The sequence below is a fragment of the Hyla sarda genome, chromosome 4 (genome assembly GCF_029499605.1).
Source record: "Hyla sarda isolate aHylSar1 chromosome 4, aHylSar1.hap1, whole genome shotgun sequence".
NCBI lineage: Eukaryota > Metazoa > Chordata > Amphibia > Anura > Hylidae > Hyla > Hyla sarda.
This window is the reverse complement of record NC_079192.1, coordinates 272,096,911-272,120,561: the sequence shown is the minus strand read 5'-3', so window position 1 is coordinate 272,120,561 and position 23,651 is coordinate 272,096,911. Positions and strand designations below refer to the sequence as shown.

The window sequence follows — 23,651 nt, the reverse complement described above, 5'->3', positions numbered from 1 at the left end:
AGGGTATGTTCACACTGAGGAATTGGCGAGGAATTCTCACTTAAAAATTCTGCTGTGGAATCTCCAGAGTTTTTTTTCGTGCAGAATTCCACGCGGTATACAGGAGGAAACCGTTTTTTTTTTTTTGCTGGACGACAACCACCAATTAGAACAATTAGAATTTCCTATTTATGTTTTTTTACTATTATTTTAGCGAAATTTTCGCGCAAATTTAACGCGGAACAGCGTCAGGCTGAAAAAAAAAATGTAATTGATTTCTATGGGATAAAGACATGGATTCTGCATGAAGAACGAACATGTTCATTCTTCATGCGGAACGGAATTCAGTGTCGGAATTCCGCTTGCAGCAATTCCTACAGTTAAACTCTATTGAGTTTTTCACTGCTGACTGAATTGGAGAGGAATAAGCGCGCGGAATTATTCGAGTAAATGCCTCTCCAATTCCTCAGTGTGAACATACCCTTATAAAGAAGTCAACCCCCTTAATTCAACAACTAAAAGTCACTTTGTATTAAGTCTTAATTTTGGCCATGGTTTTCTAGTCCTCTAGAATACAGCTAGCATAGCAGTGCATAGCTCTGAGGACCAGAATGAAAACATTCAAGGTTTCCATTGCTTTTTGTATTCAGAGAACTGGAAAATAGAAGATCGTGAAAACAATTCATTGTTCATTGTCTTTTCCAAAAGTCTTGTTTAACAGAAAGCATATATATTTATCGATCTTATGTGTTTAAAAAGTACTGTAACCAGCAAGTGAAATACGTTCTGATTTCTAAGCCAAGTCATCTGTGAAAATGATGGTGGCAGTTATCTGGGTCGAACAGACATTCTGATACCTCAGTAGTGGCCTCCCAGGAACAGTCCACTAAACGAACCATCTGGTTTTGTACTGCCACCACATTCTGGCTTTCTATGTCTTGGGGCTGGAGGGTGTATGACATTACCTAGCAGCGATTCCTCCTTGACGCAGGTTTGACACTCTTGGCTTCCCATCCTTGTCAATTCCACCTGACACTGTTAGCCCTAGCGTGGTGCCTTCTTTCTTCATTAATTCAACTATTGTTGAGCCCTTGAACTCTTCTGTTAAAAATGAAAATGATGGAGAATTAAAGTGGAATCTCAGAAATGTTTCCACACAATCGAAATTTGCGTTTATAAAAGAATAAATGAGATATATGTGGTATATCAAGGAGTGATAAATGACAGTCCCATTTTATTTCTGCCTATTCAGGTCTTCAGGAAATGTCACCAAAGCCCATATGGGAAAGTCATTGCGAAGAAACATTACACTAAATAACAGAGAGCAAAGTTTGCTACGTTAACACACTAATAAGCAACACATAACACCAGAGAGTGGGTGAGAGACCATGAAGGGTGAACAGTCACTTTTATGATTACAATTTACTGAAGGCCTTAATTATGTTGCCTAGCTTTACTTTCTCTAAATGGAAGATGCTTTATTTCTCCGCTTTGCAGTCATACATCTTTTTTAGCTTGTTCTCTCTCAAGACAGGAGGTCATCTGAGCCAATGAACCTTTGTTGATGCAGATTTTGATTATATTATACTGTGGCTAGATTAAAACATGGGTGTCCTCTAGCCGGAGCATACATAAAAAGAGTGGTGTGATCCATGGCAAAGCACTCAGCAGCAGTAACCTCGGAGTTCAAAGCCAATTATCTTCTTCTCAGCTAGAGATTAGCTACTTTCCAGACAAACAAAAGAGTCTTGACTCTATTTATTTGTTTAATATCTCGGCAAAAGAGCCACTTTATCAGACAGAAATATTTACTTGAAGTAATGGACTTAATTTAGAAGATCAATGTCACTGCTAGATTAAAATATATCAGAAAAAAAAAATAGAAGACCTACAGATTTTCGGAAGCGTTACGATTTAGACACAATCATATCATGTAACCATTAATAGAAGCAAGAACATGAAATAAAAAGGTATGGCTTACTTAGGTAATACAGAAATTGTGCACGAAAAGGACAAGCTAACGCCATGTAACCTATATTGATTTTACCTCATAAAATAATTGCCTATTGTTTTGTAACACTTTGTGAGCTGATCAATGGTTCAACAACAACACTGGTCTACAGCAAATTCTCATTTACATCTCATATAAGTCAATATCATTCAGAAATCTATAAACTGTTAAATGGATCCCATATTGAAGAGCAAAGACAGACTTGTGAAGGTGCATTAAAGCTTTAGTCCGCTGGAAAACATTTCTCTTCTTTTTTTAATCAACTGGAGCCAGAAAGTTAAATAGATTTGTAAATTACTTCTATTTAAAAATCTTAATCCTTCCAGTACTAATCAGCTGCTGTATGCTCCACAGGAAGTTCCTTTATTTTTGAATTTCATTTCTGGCTGACTGACACTTCTGTCCATTTTAGGAGCTGTCCATAGTAGGAGCAAATCCCCATAGCAAAACTCTCCTGCTCTGGATAGTTCCTGACATGGACAGAGGTGTCAGCAGAGAGCACTGTGGTCAGACTAGAAAGGAAATTCAAAAAGAAAAGAGCATACAGCAGCTAAGTACTGGAAGGATTCTGATTTTTAAATAGAAGTAATTTACAAATCTGGTTTACTTTCTGGCACCAGTAAATTTAAAAGAAAATGTTTTCCAGTGGAGTACAGTAAGAGTCATAGAATTGTCTATAGATATGTCATCATGTATACACTTATTTATATCAGTAATTTGTAATGTTCTATCATTCTTCCTTTTTCAAGGATTATAACTTCATTCTGAAAAAAATCACGAAATGCAACCAATATGGAAGAATTGTATTCAAATACACAAGTCAAAGATTCTTCCACCAGTCTGTATACCACCACATTGAGTCCTGCAGTGCTGATGCATGTGTATCTTAGTTAGAATATATGTTCAGACAATCAAATTCAGCTCTCATTGTATGGATATCAGCAAGGTGGGAGAAGCTCACCCAGAAGAAAGGATTTGCTACTGTCCTGGTCTGGGGTACATGTACATTTTTGGAACATTTTATGTGAATGAAACATGGAGGTGAATTAGCCCTAGAAGTAAATGATTACTTTCTGTCCATGCAACACTGGGCATAGCATGTTCCCTGATGGAGTGCTGCTTTATTGTGTCAAGGTTTTCCCATCTCTTTTGTACAGTATGCTCAAAGCCATATGTGGTCCATCTGCACAGATGGCAGTGGAAAGTTAACTATAGTAGAGAAGAAAGAAAACTACTGTTAAGTTTATACACTATAAGTACTGTACAAGTAAAATAAATAAATAAGGTCAGGGCTACTTTTTGTATCTCTACCAATTGGTTTTTAGAATAGCTACAGCTGCACTCCACAACACTACAATAGGTTGCATGCAATCGTGTGGAATAACGCAATAGTTAAAATCAATGAAGTAGCGCTACAAAAAGATGCTCTGCAGCCTTGGGCTAACTCATCACATGGTTTTGGCTAAAAGGAGTTTTCCTGGGTCCCCCTACCCATACCCCCCCCACCCCCCTCCGACGACCTGCTTTCCCAATCCCTGACGACCCCCTTACTCGGCCTAAGCCGCACAAAGATACCAATTAATATGGGAAAAAAAACAACAGGAGGTGCGCCCCTAGTGAAGACCGTTTACCAGTTGTGACAAAGTGAAATCAAAGATGGGTTCTTACCCCTAGGTGTTGCGCTCAGGGCACAACACCTGCAGTAGCATCTGGAGAGAAACAGGCGGACAGCTGCCACGAGGAACTTCCCGGTGTGACGTCAGTCGAACCGGTGGAAGGGAAGTTGCAGGATATTGAGAAATGGATTCCTCTCAAAGAAGTTGCTGGTCCCCAAATATTGTAACAGATGTTTGCAACGCGTTTCGATCCTGGACATGGATCTTCATCATCTCTGCCTGACGAAGATCCCTGTCCAGGATCAAAACGTGTTGCAAACAAATAAACATCTGTTACAATATTTGGGGACCAGTCAGGAGAAAACACAATGATATCAGTGACCTGAGTGACGTCTTCTCTGTTGTCTTTCCTTTTCTTCCTCATCTGGTCCAGACGCCAGGACTTCTTCCAACTCCATCTTCTTTGCAGAGTCTGGTCCCTAAATTTGTCAGCAGATCCTTATCCTCTGTATGAAGACAATAATCATTGGATTTCTGCCAAATACTGTACCCCCTGAATATAATACTGCCAAATACTGTACCCCCTGAATATAATACTGCACCTCCTGAATATAATACTACAAACCACTACCTCCTGAATATAACCCTGCCACGCACTGCACCCTCTAAATATATTATTGTCACACACCGTACCCCCTGAATATAATACTGCCACACACTGTACCCCCTGAATATAATACTGCCAGCCACTGTACCCCCTAAATATAACCCTGCCACATGTTGTACTCTCTAAATATATTATTGCCACACACCATACCTCCTGAATATAATACTACCACCCACTGTACCCCCTGAATATAATACTGCCACACACTGTACCCCTGAATATAATACTGCCACATACTGTACCCCTGAATATAATACTGCCACACTGTACCCCCTGAATATAGTCCTGCCAACCAAGGTACCTCTAAATATAATACTGCCATATACTGTATCCCTGAATATAATACTGCCACACACTACCACTAGCACCAAAATAGAGTCCCATGTAAATAACATCCCTTCCCTATCACCACCATACAGTACCATGTAAATAACATCACTCCCCTACCACCAACATACAGTCCCATGTAAATAACATCACTATTATACCCCCAACATACAGTCCCATGCAAATAACATCACTATTATACCCCCAACATACAGTCCCATGTAAATAACATCACTACCCTACCACCAACATACAGTCCCATGTAAATTACATCACTCCTATACCACCAATATACAGTTCCATGTAAATAACATCACTCCCCTATACCACCAATATACAGTCCCATGTAAATAACATCACTCCCATACCACCAATATACAGTCCCATGTAAATGACATCACTCCTATACCACCAATATACAGTTCCAAGTAAATAACATCACTCCCATACCACCAATATACAGTCCCATGTAAATGACATCACTCCTATACCACCAATATACAGTCCCATGTAAATAACATCACTCCCCTATACCACCAATATACAGTCCCATGTAAATAACATCACTCCCATACCACCAATATACAGTTCCAAGTAAATAACATCACTCTTATACCACCAACATACAGTCCCATGTAAATGACATCACTCCTATACCACCAATATACAGTCCCATGTAAATGACATCACTCCTATACCACCAATATACAGTCCCATGTAAATAACATCACTCCCCTACCACCAACATACAGTCCCATGTAAATTACATCACTCCTATACCACCAACATACAGTTCCATGTAAATAACATCACTCCCCTATACCACCAATATACAGTCGCATGTAAATAACATCACTCCTATACCACCAATATACAGTCCCATTTAAATAACATCATTCCCCTACACCAATATACAGTCCCATGTAAATAACATCACTCCCCTCCACCAATATACAGTCCCATGTAAATAACATCACACCAATGCTTGTCTCCATTCCTGTTGCTTTTTCATGGCAAGAATAATGGGGGAGATTTATCCAACCTTGTACAGAGGAACAATAGAGCAGTCGCCCATAGCAACCAATCACATTTCAGCTTTCATTTTTCAGAGGCCTTTTTTTTTTTTAAATGAAAGCTGGAATCTGATTAGTTGCTATGGGCGACTGCTCCAGTGTTCCTCCAGCATGCCCGGACAGCCCTTCAGCTGTTGCAAAACTACAACCCTCAGCATGCCCAAGCATTGGCTGTCTGGGCTTGCTGGGAGTTGTAGTTTTGCAACATGTGGATATCTGGTGAACTAGTTTGCCTCTATTAGAGGAAGGCATTTTGTATAGTAAAAGCCCCCCACACACTCCATCCTCAGTCTCCTCATTATCACCGGTCCCCCCCCTCATCATTACACACACACACACACACACACATCCTGTCCTCGGTCTCCTACTCCTAATCAACATTACTCCACATCCCCCCCCCCCCCGTCCTTCTCATCAACATTACACCCCCCACCAATCCCGGATCGGCTCTACTCACCTTCCTGAAGCTGAGCGGTGCGAGGCTGGAGAGTCTGCTTCTCCTGTCACTGCCGTCTGCCTGGGATAGATCTCGCGGGGTCAGAGGCTGTGACAGGTCACGTGCATGCCTGCGCTGCTCTCCCACCAGCCCTCAGCCTGTCTGTTGACCCTGCTGCAGCAACAGGGCCTGGGCAGTTTTAAAAAAGTGCTGGCAGCGGCGGACCCGGGACCTGTTGCTGCAATATATAGTTTAGTAAAGTGGCCCTGCGGGACCCCCAGGCTGTTGGGCGCGGTCGTGATTGCGACCCTTGCGACCTCTATAGCTACGCCACTGCCTCTTACATAGAACAATGACATAACACTAGGATATGCCATTACTTAGTGTACAGTGCTAGTCAGACTACTGTACACCCCACCACTGAAGGGGCAGCAGTGGTGGTTTCAAAAAGTTATGGCATATGATATTATTTTAACGGGGTTTCCAGTAACTGAGCATCAATATTATTCATGTTGTACCATAACATATACATTTTCCATTTTACAACCTAATTGTGAAGTACCAGTATATGGTGGCTAATGCTATGTCAGAGCATACATGTATCCTAAGCACAATATTTAAGATTTATTTAAAAAAAACATTTGAATATGACTATTATTTTTATTCCAGTAACAGCATCACTCATGTCAATAGGCTTTATTTGGGAATATAGCACATACCTCCCGTTAAAGTGACTGGGAGACTAATACTCTCTTATCCTAGAAAACCCCTTTAAAGGGAATCTGTCAGATCTGTATCATGCTTCCAGCTTAAAGGGGTACTCCGGTGGTCAACGTGTTTTTCCGTTTTTGACTTACCCTATTTGTTTTGTTTCATTTCTATTCTTGTTGTTTAGCCTACTCTATTTTCGTTCTTTGTTGTCTTTTTATCCCCCACTTTGTTTTCCTCTGTTTACTTCTATTTCCTGTTTCTTGCTGTGCTGAAAACTACAAATCCCAGCATGCCACATGCCTTGCTGGTTTGGGGCGGCTCCTTTTTTTTTTTGTTTGTTTGTTCCGCCCTTTACCCATCCTACTATTTCCCGGGTCGCCCCCCTTATAAACAGCACACTAATATAATCAGCCTTGGTTGGTATACACTGTAATACACACACAAAAGGGACTACAACTCCCAGCATGTGTCATTCAGGAGTCTTCAGTCTGTGGTATAACACCAGCATGCTGCCTCTGTAGTCTCCTGGGGGTTGTAGTTCACCACACCTCTATAGGGCATACACCAGTGTTTCCCAACCTGGGTGCCTCCAGGTGTTGCAAAACTAAAACTCCCAGCATGCCCTGACAGCCTTTGGGCACGCTAGGAGTTGTAGTTTTGCAACAGCTGGAGGCACACTGGTTGGGAAACACTGGTGTAACATGATGTGTATGCTCAATAGGCTAGAACAGTGTTTCCCAACCAGTGTGCCTCCAGCTGTTGCAAATATACAACTCCCAGCATGCCCAAAGTCTGTCAGGGCATACTGGGAGTTGTAGTTTTGCAACAGCTGGAGGCACACTGGTTTGTAAACACTAGCATACACACACAACAGGGACTACAACTCCCAGCATGTGTCATTCAGGAGTCCCATTCCCAGTATGAGATTTATTCCCCTGCAGTCCATACATCCCCAGCCCGTACACCCTGTCATCCTCCCCTTCAGATAACACTTATCTTCTCTGTGAGGTCCTTCTCCTGTGCAGACCTGTGTCCTTAGAATACAGAGCAGGGGGGAGGGGAGGAGCTGTGTACTCAGCTGGATTAGATGAGGGGGCGTGGCTTATTTCTCATGCAGGCAGAGCGAGAGAGAAAAAAAAAGCTGTGACATCTTGTCCACAACAGACTCCGAACTGTGGACAACAGTAAAAGAAAACCCTCTGAATGACAGAACTTCCTGCCCAACAAACAGGTAAGAAAAACACATACATGCTGCCAAAACATATAATACATGTATATTGCAAAAAAACTAAACTTACAAAGAAGATGCCATATAGTCAAAAAAATTAACGACCGGAGTACCCATTTATGTGTCAGGGAAGTGTTGCAGAGCTGCAGCATGCATGACTCCCTCCACCCCTCCCTGCCATCACTGATTGATGTACATGTTTCATTGCTGGAAGCCTAGAAGGGAAGGGGGGGGGGGACTGAGTATGCATTTCCCTATCAGCGTTCTGCCCATTTCTAGAGCTCTGAACATGATATTGAGCTGACAGATTCTCATTGGTCATACAACAGCAGCAGCCACCTCCATTGTGCAGAAGACGGTTGACCGCACCAATTTTCACCAAGAAATTTTTTTTAGAAGGAGGGCCACCCGCACTACCTACCTGTATTTTCAGTTTAGTGTGGGTGGCCCTGCTGTCTGTTTTGCTGTGAGAAAATACAAGTAAAAGTTGCACCATAATTTCATAGTGTGAATATAGATAATACGTCGGGATAAATATTACATTCACTTCCTTCTAATAGATCACCATGAAGCATACAGAGATTGTCTGAGCACTCTATTGTTTGAACATGAACACCCACTTTGAGGCATTTAGAAATCTCTTAGCCACATCCCTATTATTATAGACATTGCTTTTTGGATACATCACCTGCAACATTTACAATTTGGTGCAATGCTCAGAGGTGGTGCAGCATTTCTTTCTGCCAACTAAATTCCTCATATAGTCATGCAGATTCTGCAAGATTCAACACAAGCCAAGGCCTCATATTTCCCCAGGCATTAGGTTCTGGGAAAGGGTTAATGTTCCAGAAATCAGTCCTGCTGTGATAAATAGACATATGCAGAACCTTTCCTTCCAGAACGAAATCTAGACGAGGTTTGTATACAATAGTAATCTATTCCTATGAAATCACTCTTCTATTGCATTTCAGTCATTATACAAAAAACTGGAATCATGCGCCATTCATCTTACTTTACTTCTCAGCAAGATGTTTCCTCTGGAATTAACCATTATCCTGCTGTTACTAAAACCTGGAATCACACTTTGAGGAGATCATTCATTTTACCTGAAGACAGTCTACACTTATTTTAGCTTCCTAACATTACAGTATACATTTCTTATTCACAGTAATAAAGAAAAGGGTAATACAGATACGTGGTCTTCCATGTTTAATGGCAGACTTCACCATGATAACGCTGCAATGACAAAAATGAAAAACAATCTGGGGGAATTTCACCATATTTCATGCTTCTATGCAACTTTTGGACATAGAGATAACCTGAAGAAGTACTCCGCCCCTAAAGATCTTATGTCTGATCGCAGAGTCCAGCCACTGCACCCCCCGCGATCTCCCACGTGACACCCCAGTCATCCGGTGCATGGAGCGAACTTCGCTCCACGCCGGATGATGGGGAACTACAGCTGTCACGCCCCCTCCATTCATGTCTATGGCAGGAGTGAATAGCCATCAAGCCCCCTCCCATAGACATGAATGGAGGAGGTGTGGCATGACATTCACAATGCCACGGTGCCAGCCCAGAGATCACAACAGGGGGTGCCAGCGGCCGGACTCCTATGATCAGACATCTTCTCCCCTACCCTTTTGATTGGGAATAAGATGTCTAAGTGTGGAGTATCCCTTTAAGGGTAGGGTCACACATGCTGTTTTTTGCTTCGTATTGCTGTTGTGTATTTTCCTACCCATTGAAGTTAATAGGTAGCAAAATCAACTGCAGCAAAATAACCAGAAAAATCCGGCATGTGTGACCATACCCTAAAACGCAAATTTGACATATTTAATATTTCTTGTTATATATATATATATATATATATATATATATATATATATATATATATATATATATATATATTAGACATGCAGATAAATTGCTTAGTATAAAAAAAATCCCTATTATAAACAATGTTATTTACCTACCGTATATACTCGAGTATAGGCCAACCCGAATATAAGCCGAGGCCCCTAATTTCACCCCAAAAACCCAGGAAAAGTTATTGACTCGACTATAAGCCTAGGCTGGGAAATACATCATCCCCCGATGTCATCATCCCCCCTGTAATCATCCAGACCCCCGTCATCATCACCCTGTCATCATCCCCCCCTTCATCATCACCGCCTGTCATCATCCCCCCTTCATCATCACCGCCTGTCATCATCCCCCCTTCATCATCACCGCCTGTCATCATCCCCCCCTTCATCATCACCGCCTGTCATCATCCCACCACCCCCCCTTCATCATCACCGCCTGTCAATCCAGTGGTCTTCAACCTGCGAACCTCCAGATGTTGCAAAACTACAAATCCCAGCATGCCCGGACAGCTGGGAGTTGTAGTTTTGAAACATCTGGGAGGTCCACAGGTTGAAGACAACTGCGGCCTTCGTCATCATCCCCCCTTAGTTTTGTACTCACCTCCCCTCGGTGGGAAGGAAGGGTGAGCTGGTCCGAGCCATCTATGCTCCAGGGAGCGTCCGGTGGGGAGGGTTAGTCGTTCCAGGCTGTCAATCTTCACCGGGAGGCCCTCTTCTCTGCTCCGGGCCGGCCCCGGACTAGTGACGTTGCCTTGATGACCACGCACAGGGAGGCACGAACGTCCCTGTGCGTCGTAGTCAAGGCAACATCACCAGTCCGATGCCGGGCCCAGAGCAGAGAAGAGGGCCTCCTGGTGAAGATGGACAGTCCAGAATGACTAACCCTCCCCACCGCTCCCTGGAGCATAGATGGCCCGGACCAGCTCATCCTTCCTTCCCACCGAGGGGAGGTGAGTAGAAAACTAAAGGGGGGGGGGGGTCTGGATGATGACAAAGGCCGCAGTGGTCTTCAATCTGTGGACCTCCAGAGGTTTCAAAACTACAACTCCCAGCATGCCCGGACAGCCGATGGCTGGAGGCACATTGGTTGGGTAAAACTGGACTAAATATTTGTTATGACAAATCCATATAAAATAAGCAATGCATTTCCAAATGTAACCATTACATACAGACGCGCCATCTACCTTGTTGTGCCCAGATAACCTGCCATACCTTATACACCAAACAATACTCAGTATTAAAACCGGAGTGGCAGAAATGCATATCAGTAGATTCCCCTCTATAAACGTATAGTCTGTTTCACTCATCAATCTCCTTCCTTGGTCCCTGAAGAAAAATGCATACATAATGAACCAAAAGGCAAAGGAGACAGAAGATTGATGCTTTCATTTGTGTGAGCTAACTTCTTATTTAACCCAGATGACTGAATTATGCACTGTATGAAAGGAAGCTGTACCTGGAAACATTTATTATGCACAATGTGAAGTTTATTTTAGATCTTTTAGTGTAACACTGCATGCCTGATTTATAAAGCAAAATGTCTGGACAAATATATAGACATTTATATCTATACCAGCTAGACCACTCCTGGAGAATTAGAACTTCCACTGACATCAACAAAAGTAACAAAACAAAAAAACAACAACAAAAAGTGGCAAATTTTGAAATGCATCGTCTCCGGGGATTTGCTTAGCCTGATTGTCTCCCGGGATTTGCTTAGCCTGACTCTCTACAGGAAACCCAGGATACCTTCTCAGACAATTATGTCCGATACTGTTTAGGAACCATTTATGATGTGCATATTCTCCTACATCAAACTGCTATGTACAGTGACCCCCCCAACCTACGATGGCCCCGACATACGATCATTTCAACATACGATGACCTCTCAGAGGCCATCGCATGTTGAAGGCAGCATCAACATACAAAGTTTTTGTATGTCGGTGCCATCGCATAAACAGCTATCCAGCAGCGCAGACTGCTTCAGCTGCCACCGGATAGCCGTTTACGGTGCCCTGTGTGGTCCGCTGATGATCACTTACCTGTCCTCGGGGCTCCGGAGCGTCCTCTTTGGGATCTCCTGCATCGTCAGCGCTCTCCGTCGTCGTCATCACGTCGCTGCGCACGCCGTCCCATCATCCAATGGGAGCGCCGTGCGTAACGACGTGGTGGCGGCGGCGGAGAGCGAGGATGCCGGGGAAGCAGAGGCCTTGCCGGAGCGTCGGGGAAACCCCAGGGACGTGGCAACCGCGATGGAAGGCGACATCCAGGGCAGCGGTGACTAGCGGTGACGGTCTGGAGCGACGGGGACACGTGAATATAACCTCCAATACCAGTGGTCTTCAACCTGCGGACCTCCAGATGTTGCAAAACTACAACTCCCAGCATGCCCGGACAGCCGTTGGCTGTCCGGGCATGCTGGGTGTTGTAGTTTTGCAACATCTGGAGGTCCTCAGGTGGTAGACCACTGTCCTATACTTTACATTGCACGGATCCCTCAACATGCGATGGTTTCAACAAACGATGCTCCATTTGGAACGGATTACCATTGTATGTTGAGGGACCACTGTATATATTTTCTATACATGAAAAAAAAATTCTCTCTCTCATTCTACATTAAAAGGACATATTACAGCTTTTGAACCCAGGGTCAGGCTAGACTGACAGGTAGTAATCTGGTTGTTCTTGTTGGTTTCTGGAGAATTTAGGTTGTGTTCACACAGAAAACACATCAAATAAAATACACTCAACGAGTAAGGGATAATCTGCTTGAATGAGTTTCTCTAGATAGAGTTTTCCGAATCTAGAGACTTGGGACTAGAATTGTGGCCCCTCCATTACAAACAACTAAGATTTTACCATGAACACACCTAGACATTAGAAAGAACTTTAGTGACTATTAGCAACAATATTAGCAAGAATTATAATAATAATAATAATAAAAAAAAAGAATTTATGAGTTGTCTTGATTTTAGTCCTAATGTCCTAGTCCTAAAAAAGTCAGTCATTACATCTTCAGTGTAGTACAAATACATCTTCAAGTCTAGCATGTAATATTGAGGAGACACCAGTCATTATGGGCCAAAAATACCAAGAAGAGCATGAGGAAAAATATGATCTTTTTGTGATGGGCCTTGCACTGTTTCTACAGAATTCCCACAACAAATTAAATTTTTACAACTACATGTTGAAACTGGTCTACCTTCTGTTATCATGCACAGAATTTAGACCAGCATTTACTGGTAGGGTTTTACATGTACCTACATAGTGTATAAAAATATTACTGCAGGTGTACGTGAAAACATTTAAGAAGGAAATCCTAACACTACAATATGTTATTTAGCTAGCATAGCAAATTCTCTTCTATAGAAGACCATATATTATCAGTGTATGAGCCATTGCTGGAAAAGGGTAGTAAAATAGGACACATTCCACACTTCCATGCACATGCTTATGTGCTGAATGCAATCTCTTGGGGCAACATGCTAAAATCCCCTCTGCTAAACTGCATTTATATAACTCACTCTTACAAGACAGATGGAATATTGCCATTGAAGAAAAAAAAAAAAAAAAAACTGGCACATTACTAAAGCTGCAAACACTGATGCCCACAGAATTAGTACTTCCCAAAATACATATTTTTCTTTTTAAGAATAACATAGAAATAAGAACAGTAAAAAAAAATACTGTTTCATAAACTGCAACATTACAATGGATATATATATATACACACACACACACACACAAACACACACACATACATACATAAATTCAGAATGGTTTACTTTTATACTTAGAGAGAAAACAAATCATATCGGTAAAAGAAGAAAATCTGCAATCTGACAATTCCCTCACTCTACTTATTACATTTCTAGTGTGATTTCTTGGTCTAAATTAGATTTATTAACAGGAGGCAATGTTTATTTGGCGTGTCTATAAAAAGATATGCTGCCAACATTGTCGTGAAATACGAATGACATTTTCAACATTATAAAACATATAAAAGAAACATCTAAAATATTGTATCAACTACTTTAAAAAATGTTTTCCAAGATCTTAATGTTTTAAATTTTGATGTCAGATTTAAACTTTGTGTTCCCTACATCTGAACAAAATTGGGAGTCTCTTTAGGCAAATAACCAAATATAGCCCTAAGTTATTTATTTGGGACACTGCGAGTGCTTAAGTGCACTGAATCAGGGGGTGACCATATACAATTGTACTTTGGGGTATGACATTTAAAGAGGTGGGGTATGTTCCTATTATGATGTGCTATCTGTGTGTGATCTTTAATCTCATCTGAAAACAAGCCAAGAAAAGAAATTCATTTTCTCTAGTGAGTAATTGGTAAGAATGTGAGTAATTGGTAAGAAATACTGCAAATTTTTGTATACTTTCTAAGCAATACAAGTAGTTACAGTACTAAAATAAAACATCAGGGGAGCTAACAACTCTTCTATGAATCCATTGACTCTTAGGTGACATTATCTCATATTGGAATATGTTACCTTTATTTCTTCAACTGCTCCAGACCACTAAGGTCCAGATAACTGCAGAGTTTGCTGCCAGACACTTTTTGGCCTTTGAATCTGTAGCCAGCTAATTTATAGTACAAATCCCTGAACCTTAGATTCGATCCCTAAATTAATTCAGACTCCAAACCCCTAATTTGATGCAGCCCCCTGACCAGACGCCTACATAATGCAGACACCAAAACAGATGCTGTCTATCCTCTAGGCACTGTGCTTGCCATCACACACAATACCACAACACTCGACAGCATCAGAACCCATTGTGGTACCAATAAGAACTACAATTCACCCTAGGAAAAAAAAAAAAAGCTCTCACAGCCTAATAGATGAAAAAACAAGTTAATTGACATCAGAAAATGGCAAATTAAGGTAAAATGTAAAAATTATTTTTATTTATTTATGTATTTGACCCCTTAAGGACCAAGTCCATTTTGGCCCTAAGGACCAGGCCAATTTTATTTTAGCATTTTCATTTTTTCCTCCTCGCCTTCTAAAAATCATAACGCTTATATTTTCATCCACAGACCCATATGAGGGCTTGTTTTTTGCGTCACCAATTTTACTTTGTAATGACATCACTTATTTTTGACCATAAAATGTACGGCAAACCCCAAAAAATAATACTTATTGGGGAAATTGAATAAAAAATGCAATTTAGCTATTTTTGGAAGGTTTGTTTTCATGCTGTACACCTTACGTTAAAAATGACATGTTTTCTTTATTCTGTGGGTCAAAACGAATAACATGAAACCCATTTTATATGATTTTTTTTTTATTACTGTACCGCTTTAAAAAAAAAAAAAGAGTTTTTATTGGTACCACTTTGGCTTATATTTTACTTTTTATGAATTTTTTAAACTTTTTTTGGGAATAAAATGTAACAAAAAAGCAGCAATTTTGGACATTTTTATTTTTACGTTAACGCAGTTCACCGTATGGGATAATCAACAATATATTTTTATAGTTTGGACTTTTACACACGTGGTGATACCTAATGTTTAATAATTTTTTTTTTTTACACTTTTTATGTCCCCATAGGGGACTATTTATAGCAATCATTTGATTGCTAATACTGTTCAGTGCTATGCATAGGACATAGCACTGATGAGTGTTATCAATTATTTTCTGCTCTGGTCTGCTTGATCTCAGACCATAGCAGAGGACCCCTGGAGACGACTGGAGATCGGATCCCTGCGGCAGCGCTGTGGGCGATCCGATCATCCATTTTAAGTACAGATGCCGTGTAGATTAATGCAGATGCAGTGATCTGTATTGATTACGGCATCTAAGGGGTTAATGGTGGACATCAGCGTGATCGCTGGTGTCCGCCATTACCGGCAGGTCCCTAGGTGCTGATAGCATCCAGGACTTGCCGCGCATGATGAAAGCTGTTGCTCGTGGTCATGTCCTTGACGTAAATGTAAATGATGGTGCTCTAAGTAGCACCGCACCATGACGTACATTTACGTCCATTGTCGTTAAGGGGTTTTAAAGCAGTGACACATAACAAAAACTATTTTAAAACTATTCCTATTCTATACACAATGAATAAAAATAGAACCGAGGAAGAAGGCTGAATTCATAGTCAGACAGGTTGTGATTGGGGCGGGAGGAATTCTTGTAAGATAATCAGTTAAAGGCCAGACGGCAGACAGAAGAACAATGTCAGGAACAAGCCAAGTTTTTAACCAGGATAAACATCAGCAGGAACACCTTTGTACTTAAATAGGACTTGCTGTGTAGGCACTGGAGTATTGGGAAGGGGCCCTAAATAGCAGGTCTAAATGACTTCATCATAAGGGCAGCCCAGGTAGAAGCGTAGCCACAGAACGAAGAATAGAGAGAGTTAAAGGGGTTCTCCGGGGAACACAACGTATCCCTTTTTCACAGAATAGGGCTAAGTATCTGATCCCGAGGTGTCTGACCCGTGATCTCCTGAGAGGACCTGGCTCTCACTGCTCAACTCTCCATACTCCTGAGCACTCTGGCCCCTACCTTCAGAGACTAGCAGGAGTGACAGCCCACTCAGCTAAATTAAAGGCTAAACAGGCACCCCGTCTTAGCCGGTAATTGGTTGAGCGGGCTGTCCCATAAGCACATCTTTAAAAAGGTGCAGTGAGTCCAGAGCACCAGGGAGTGTTCTGGACCTGGATACATAATATGTACGTTATTTCAGTTTTTGCCTCAATTCTAAATGCTAAGAACATATATTATGCACCATAACACCATGGCATCATATAGGACTAGGAGTCTACACAGTTCTATTGCAGAAAAGAAGAAGGCCAACACTATACTCTGTATATAGGATACCATGAAACTATCTAATGATTTCCCATCTACTCCTCCTTCTGTCTCATTCACTCTACTTTGACAAATCTACTGCTTTCTGGTCTGCCACAATTTCTGCTAAATGTCAAAGAATATACGAGAGTTTATGGACATAGACATGAATAATTTGAATATGTGATTTATTTTGTGTGTATGTAAAGGAATATTATGTACATGTAGATATCATACCCCACCAGAGAGTTAAATTACTTAAATGCAAGGTGAGCCTGTGCTAATACATTACCCTGATGAAGGACATGCGAGGTGTAGATGTGTTAACACAGTGTTTCTGTGTCTTGTATGAACACTCAAATATCAAAGAAGATAAACTACAATACAAGCATTGCCAGCTGGCAAGTAGCAAGAAAAGCAACTTCCTTCTGCCTGGCACTCCTATGGCGCTCTGAGCACAGCAACTACAAAGTACTTCACAGTATAAGATTACTAGGGGCTAACAACTACGGGATGTTACTGTGGTATAGTCTCTAAGATGTACATAAACCACTATTAGATCAACAGGGACTGGGAACAATTTTCTCTACTGGATCACTATGGACTTATTACTATCTTAGCTACCTTATAATAGATGGGTATCATCATTAAAGGAGTTATCCACCCTTTGAAAAAAAAATAAACTAAACTCAAATGTAATAAAATAACATGAAGACTTCTACGGACATAGGTAGATGTTTGAGGTTTGTAGCAGAATTAGTTGAATAATTTTCAATGTCACCAGTTTGGGGCATAAATAAATTATTAACTGTTACTGGGGGAAATGGAAAAACCAGTGCAAGTCAAATTGTTGTTAAATAGGTATGTAAAATTAGACATATGGAAAATCAGGAGCTGGCCTATTGAGGTTTTTTTTTCAATGCTGCATGAATAATAAAGTGGGCACCACCCAAATGTAAAATATTGTTCAAGTAAACAATTGCCATAAAATCATCATGTAGTACTAAAAAAAAAAAAAAAAAAAAAGATAGAAAAATAGGATTTGGAGCTCTAGGTCTAGAAAAATATGGGCAATGATAAGTTTTAAAATTAATTTATTATAAGAAAATCAATAAAATGCATATAAACAGTCCACCCACAGAGCCCTTGTGAGTGAATTTGGCAGAATAAATGCGAAAATTATAGCAGCATATAAAATAATGTTAATAGTAAGTAGTAAAAAATACTAAAATGCTGAAATATACCACCACTCAACTGAAGTGTATAGGAACTGTAAGCAATAATGTTAGCAATGTTCCAATGGAGGCAGTTCTGGAAAAAAAGGGAAATTCATTTTGTAAAAAATGCAGTGCAATTCACAGATAGTCCGTGAAATGAATCAATAGGAGCGTGTAAAGTTTGCAGCAATTGTTTACAATGCTCTTGGATGTTCCGCAAATGAAATAGGAGATAATCCGTATCCGCACACTGCCATATGTGCCGGCCAGCCAAACAGGAACGACGCACCGCATCCAATCCTACGGACCCAGTGAGACACCCCCGTTCCACTTCATCAAGGTCTGCCCACTGAGAGGGCTCGCGGAACCCCGCTAGTAGCCGCTCTCACTACAAGAACCAGGGAGGACTCGTATTTTCTTCTAAGGGTATGCGGTACTGTGTACCAGTATCTATACTCACAGGATTATCTCCTATTTCATTTGCGGAACATTGAAGAGCATTGTAAACAATCACTGCAAACTTTACACGCTCCTATTGATTCATTTCACGGACTATCTTTGAATTGCATTGCATTCTATACAGGATTCATTTCCCCTTTTTTCCAGAACTGCCTACATTGGAACATTGTCATTGGACCTGACGAAGAGGGGTTCCCGCCCCTCAAAACGCGTAGTCCGTGCACTATTCATGTCTAAATAAATCTTTGTTATTTTAACTGTCCGGAGTTACGGTTAGTATTCATTACTCCTTGGAGAGCGTCGTGACGACATCTGCTTCCGTGCGGAGCTTGCATTTGCCTAATATCTGATTGTTCTGACCGCCGCTTTAAGGACGGGATCGATGTCGGCTGCACTCCGGATCTGTTGAGCCACTATCTGTTGGCGATATACGTGGATTGGTGTTGTGCCCAGAGCACAACACACCCAGGTGAGCAGACTCCAGCACAACATACCATCTATTACTTAAAAGGAATAATGGCACATGATTGCGCTTTCGTTCTGTAAATTTTTTTCTTTTCAAAAAAACACATCCATATATTTTTTAGACCTAGAGCTCCAAATCCTTTTTTTCTATCTACCTCTATATCTCTGCACCTAGGGTATTGGATTGGGTTTGGATAGCTCGGTCTAATTCAACTTTGGTCTTGTACTGTGAGCTATCCCATCAATCCTTTGTCTCATTTAAAAAAAAAAAAAAGAAAAGGAAGCAAATATTTATTTGTGGAAGCCTGTATATGCCTTTAAAAGGGTTGCAAAAAGACAGTAAAATTCATCTTCAGCCACTAATCCTTCTTGAGATCTCCTGGACTAGATACAGAAGACAGACGGTTGCAGTGGGAGCTCTTTTAGGATCTTGTGTCCTGGACACTGCTCAGTGCTAATATTTGAACTAGAACATCTGTCATTTTGGTTTTGTCACTTGAAGTTTCTGTTCTATTTAAAAGCCAAAGTAAAATCACACTTTCTTTTTCTTGCTATGTAATGTAAGAAGATTCCTTCCAAAATACCCTCCTATAACACTGCAAATAGGAGTCTTTTAGAATAGGCAGCTAGAAATGAGAACATTCAGCCTCGGCTAGTGTGCATCTATGTCTAACAAGCTGGATGCAAACACCACTGTAGTTACATAGGCCAAGTTTGTGGTGTTAATATTAAAATTAACTCATTTGTATATACCCTTTTCCAGAATTTTGAGTTAGATCAGTATTTTCATTTTTATCCATGAGGGACAGTGGCTAAAAGGAGAGTCTCTTACTCTGGAGGACCTGTCCCATTTACATTGATGTTATCTGTAAGTGTGCAATATTTAAAGGGGTTATCCAGGGAAAAACTTTTTTTTTTTCTTTTCTGTCTAATCTGTAATCTCTGATGACACGTGTCTCGGGAACCGCCCAGTTTAGAAGAGGTTTGCTATGGGGATTTGCTTCTAAACTGGGCGTTTCCCGAGACAGGTGTCATCAGAGAGCACTTAGACAGAAAAGAACAACCTTAACTTCAGAAGCTAATAAGTACTGAAAGGATTAAGATTTTTTAATAGAAGTAATTTACAAATCTGTAACTTTCTGGAGCCAGTTGATATATAAAAAAAAAAGTTTTTTCCTGGATAACCCCTTTAAATTCCCCTGAGAAGGTGCTACAAGGAATCTAAACACATACTGCCAGGTCTCCCCACAGATGATGGCTGACCACTAGAGGGCCCCAGCAGTCAGCATTTTGTGATCAACTTATTGTCAAGAACCATTCTAACAAAATAGATTACTCCATTAAAGGTTCAATGTGGATAAATGAGGTTCAATGTGGATAAATGTAAAGTTATGCATCTGGGTACTAATAACCTGCATGCATCGTATGTCTTAGGGGGGATTAAACTGGCAGTCACTGGTAGAGAAGGATCTGGGTGTACTTGTAGATCACAGACTTCAGAATAGCATGCAATGTCAGGCTGCTGCTTCCAAAGCCGGCAGGATATTGTCATGTATCAAAAGAGGCATGGACTCAAGGGACAGGGACATAATACTCCCCCTTTATAAAGCATTGGTACGGCCTCACCTGGAATATGCTGTTCAGTTTTGGTCACCTGTCCATAAAAGGGACACTGCGGAGTTGGAAAGGGTGCAGAGACGCGCGACTAAACTAATATGGGGCATGGAACATCTTAGCTATGAGGAGCGATTAAAGGAGTTACAATTGTTTAGTCTTGAGAAGAGACGTTTAAGGGGGGATATGATAAACGTATATAAGTATATTAATGGCCCATACAAAAAATATGGAGAAAAACTGTTCCAGGTTAAACCCCCCCAAAGGACGAGGGGGCACTCCCTCCGTCTGGAGAAAAAAAAGTTTAGTCTCAAGGGGCGACACGCCTTCTTTACCGTGAGGACTGTGAATTTATGGAACGGTCTACCTCAGGAACTGGTCACAGCAGGAACAATTAACAGCTTTAAAACAGGATTAGATACATTCCTGGAACAAAATAAGATTAATGCTTATGAAGAAATATAAAATCTCATCCCTTCCCCAATATCGCGCCACACCCCTACCCCTTAATTCCCTGGTTGAACTTGATGGACATATGTCTTTTTTCGACCGTACTAACTATGTAACTATGTAACTAATACTCCTGAAGGAAAAAAAAAAGTTTTTTTTTAAATTAACTGGTGGCAAAAAAATGATACAGATTGGTAAATTATATCTATTTAAAAATCTTAATCCTTCCAGTACTTATCAGCTGCTGTATGCTACAGAAGAAGTTGTGTAGTTCTTTTCAGTCTGACTATAGTGCTCTCTGCTGACACCTCTGTCCGTGTCAGGAACTGTCCGCAGCAGGAGAGGTTTGCCATCGGGATTTGCTCATGGTCCGGACAGTTCTAGACACGGACAGAGATTGCAGCAGAGAGCACTGTGGTCAGACTGAAAAGAACTACACAACTTCTTCTGGAGCATACAGCAGCTGATAAGTACTGGAAAGATTAAGATTTTTAAATAGACATAATTTACCAATCTGTATCATTTTTTTGCCACCAGTTAATTAAAAAAAATGTTTTTCCTTCAGGAGTATTCCTTTAATGAAGTAATCTATTTTGAATACTCCCTGCTTTGTTAGAACTACACAACTTCCTCTGGAGCATACAGCAGCTGATAACTACTGGAAGGATTAAGATTTTTACATACATGTCATTTCTGGCACCAGTTGACTTGAAAACATTTTGTTCCCTCTGAATACCCCTTTAGGGTACGTTCACACGTACGCAGATTTGATGCGCAGGATTTAATACACAGGATTTTCTGCTGCAGATTTCAATGTAAAAGAAAAAAAAATGAATGGTGCAGCTCACAACTATATACTGGCCGAAGTAAAGTAGGCAAATACACCTATACCCAAGGTGTGTAAGAACAATAATTGGAAACAAAAAAGAGAGCAGCCTCCACCTCAAGGACAGTAATAATTTTGTATGATGTAAAATATCAAATATGTATGAATGTATTAATATAACATATATCAACATTTAGTTAATTACGTATATAAATCATGAGACATAATCAAAAATTCCTAAAATAAAAATAGAATTAAAATACAATAAGACTGCAGTGTGACTGTTAATCCGACGTCTGACGTCAGCAGTCAGCGGAATACGCAGGCTTGAACACAGGATCAGCTGGAATCACAGGCAGCAGATAGAACAGCGCTTGGATCACAAAGTTGGTGAGTGAGACCAGTGGCAGCTGGCTTGTTCTCAATCTTATAGTGAATTTGCTGGATTTAAGATCTAATTGGCTGAAAGTCCATATGTAGAATTTCATCAGTCACACTGCGTCTAGGCTAAGCTAAACGTGTTTCGTGGTACTTTGTACAAAGTATTCGACCCCTTCCTCAGTAGCTGTCAATGTAAACTAAATGACTGAGCACAGCTTCTAATCTGCAGTTACAAATCCTGCGCATCAAATCTGCGCAGGATCCTGTATGTGTGAACGTACCCTTAATCATTAAAACTGCATCCAAAAGTATTGTTTGTTGCATAGAATCACTTATTTAGCGGTCAGTTGAAACTACAAAAAAATATAACTGCCACAAGACCACAAGGCTCCAATTCCATTAGTTACAGTTCAATCCCACAATGCAGTGGCGGTACGTGAAAATGTTTTGTACTTCACAGCACCTTTGGAATAGCACTTTGAGGGATGTGTCACTGTAAATGACTTACTCTTTTCTTCTTTCTGAAAGACCAAGCTATTTTTTTTCTCAATATTTTGTCAGCTACTCCAATAGACTACATCCTGCTGCTGCTGAACGCCATAAGTTCTCAGCCATTACTAATGAGGAACTGAGGAATGATTGAACGTCACTATCGAGCTTTTCAAGGGAAATTTTTCTATTAAAGTGTAGGGTAGCTCATGGTAAAGCCACATACATTGACTTATATTGATTCAAAAATCTTGTTCTTTTTATTAAACTTACTCTTTAAGCATTATACAGGCATCCGGCCAACTGTATATACAGTCTATGGCAGTATTTCTCAACCAGTGTGCCTCCAGCTGTTGCAAAACTACAACTCCCAGCATGCCCGGACAGCCAAAGGCTGTCCGGGCATGCTGGGAGTTGTAGTTTTGCAAAAGGTGGAGGCACACTGGTTGGGAAACACTGGTCTACGGTCTATAGCAGATGTAGACTTAAAAGTTACTCAGAGCTGAGCCGCGCGGCTAAAAGCGAAACCGAAAGTGGCCGGCTAGCTCAGTCGGGCTGTTCGGGATAGCCGCGGCTAATCGCAGCATCCCGAACAGCTGACAGGACAGTGGGAGGGCCCCTACCTGCCTCCTTGCTGTCAGATCGCCGAATGACTGCTCAGTGCCTGAGATCCAGGCATGAGCAATCATGCGGCAGAATCGTTGATCACTGGTTTCTAATGAGAAACCAGTGATCAGCATAGAAGATCAGTGTGTGCAGTGTTATAGGTCCCTATGGGAGCTATAACACGGCAAAAAAAAAGTGAAAAAAAAAGTGAAAAAAAAAAAGTGAATAAAGATCATTTAACTCCTCTCCTATTAAAAGTTTGAATCACCCCCCTTTTCCAATAAAAAAAAAAACAGTGTAAATAAAAACAAACATATATGGTATCACCGCGTGTGGAAATGTCCGAATTATAAAATGATATCATTAATTAAACCGCTCGGTCAATGGCGTGCGCGCAAAAAAATTCCAAAGTCCAA

The 23,651-nt window shown here is 40.9% G+C and overlaps 1 protein-coding gene across 25 annotated transcripts in view; it reads right to left on the bottom strand.

Moving 5' to 3' along the window:
- Positions 1–23,651, bottom strand: part of GRIP1 (glutamate receptor interacting protein 1) — a 598,139-nt gene that overhangs the window by 130,783 nt on the left and 443,705 nt on the right. For 16 of the 25 annotated variants that reach the window (XM_056574202.1, XM_056574225.1, XM_056574226.1 and 13 more), the window contains one exon: positions 945–1,080. The exons of 4 other annotated variants lie outside the window; for them this stretch is intronic. In XM_056574202.1, coding sequence (XP_056430177.1) covers positions 945–1,080 — 136 coding nt within the window. Of the gene's footprint in view, positions 1–944; positions 1,081–3,658; positions 3,899–3,988; positions 4,113–6,130; positions 6,265–23,651 lie in introns of those variants that run through there. 5 more of the 25 variants (XM_056574207.1, XM_056574208.1, XM_056574222.1 and 2 more) reach the window with 5 other exon arrangements.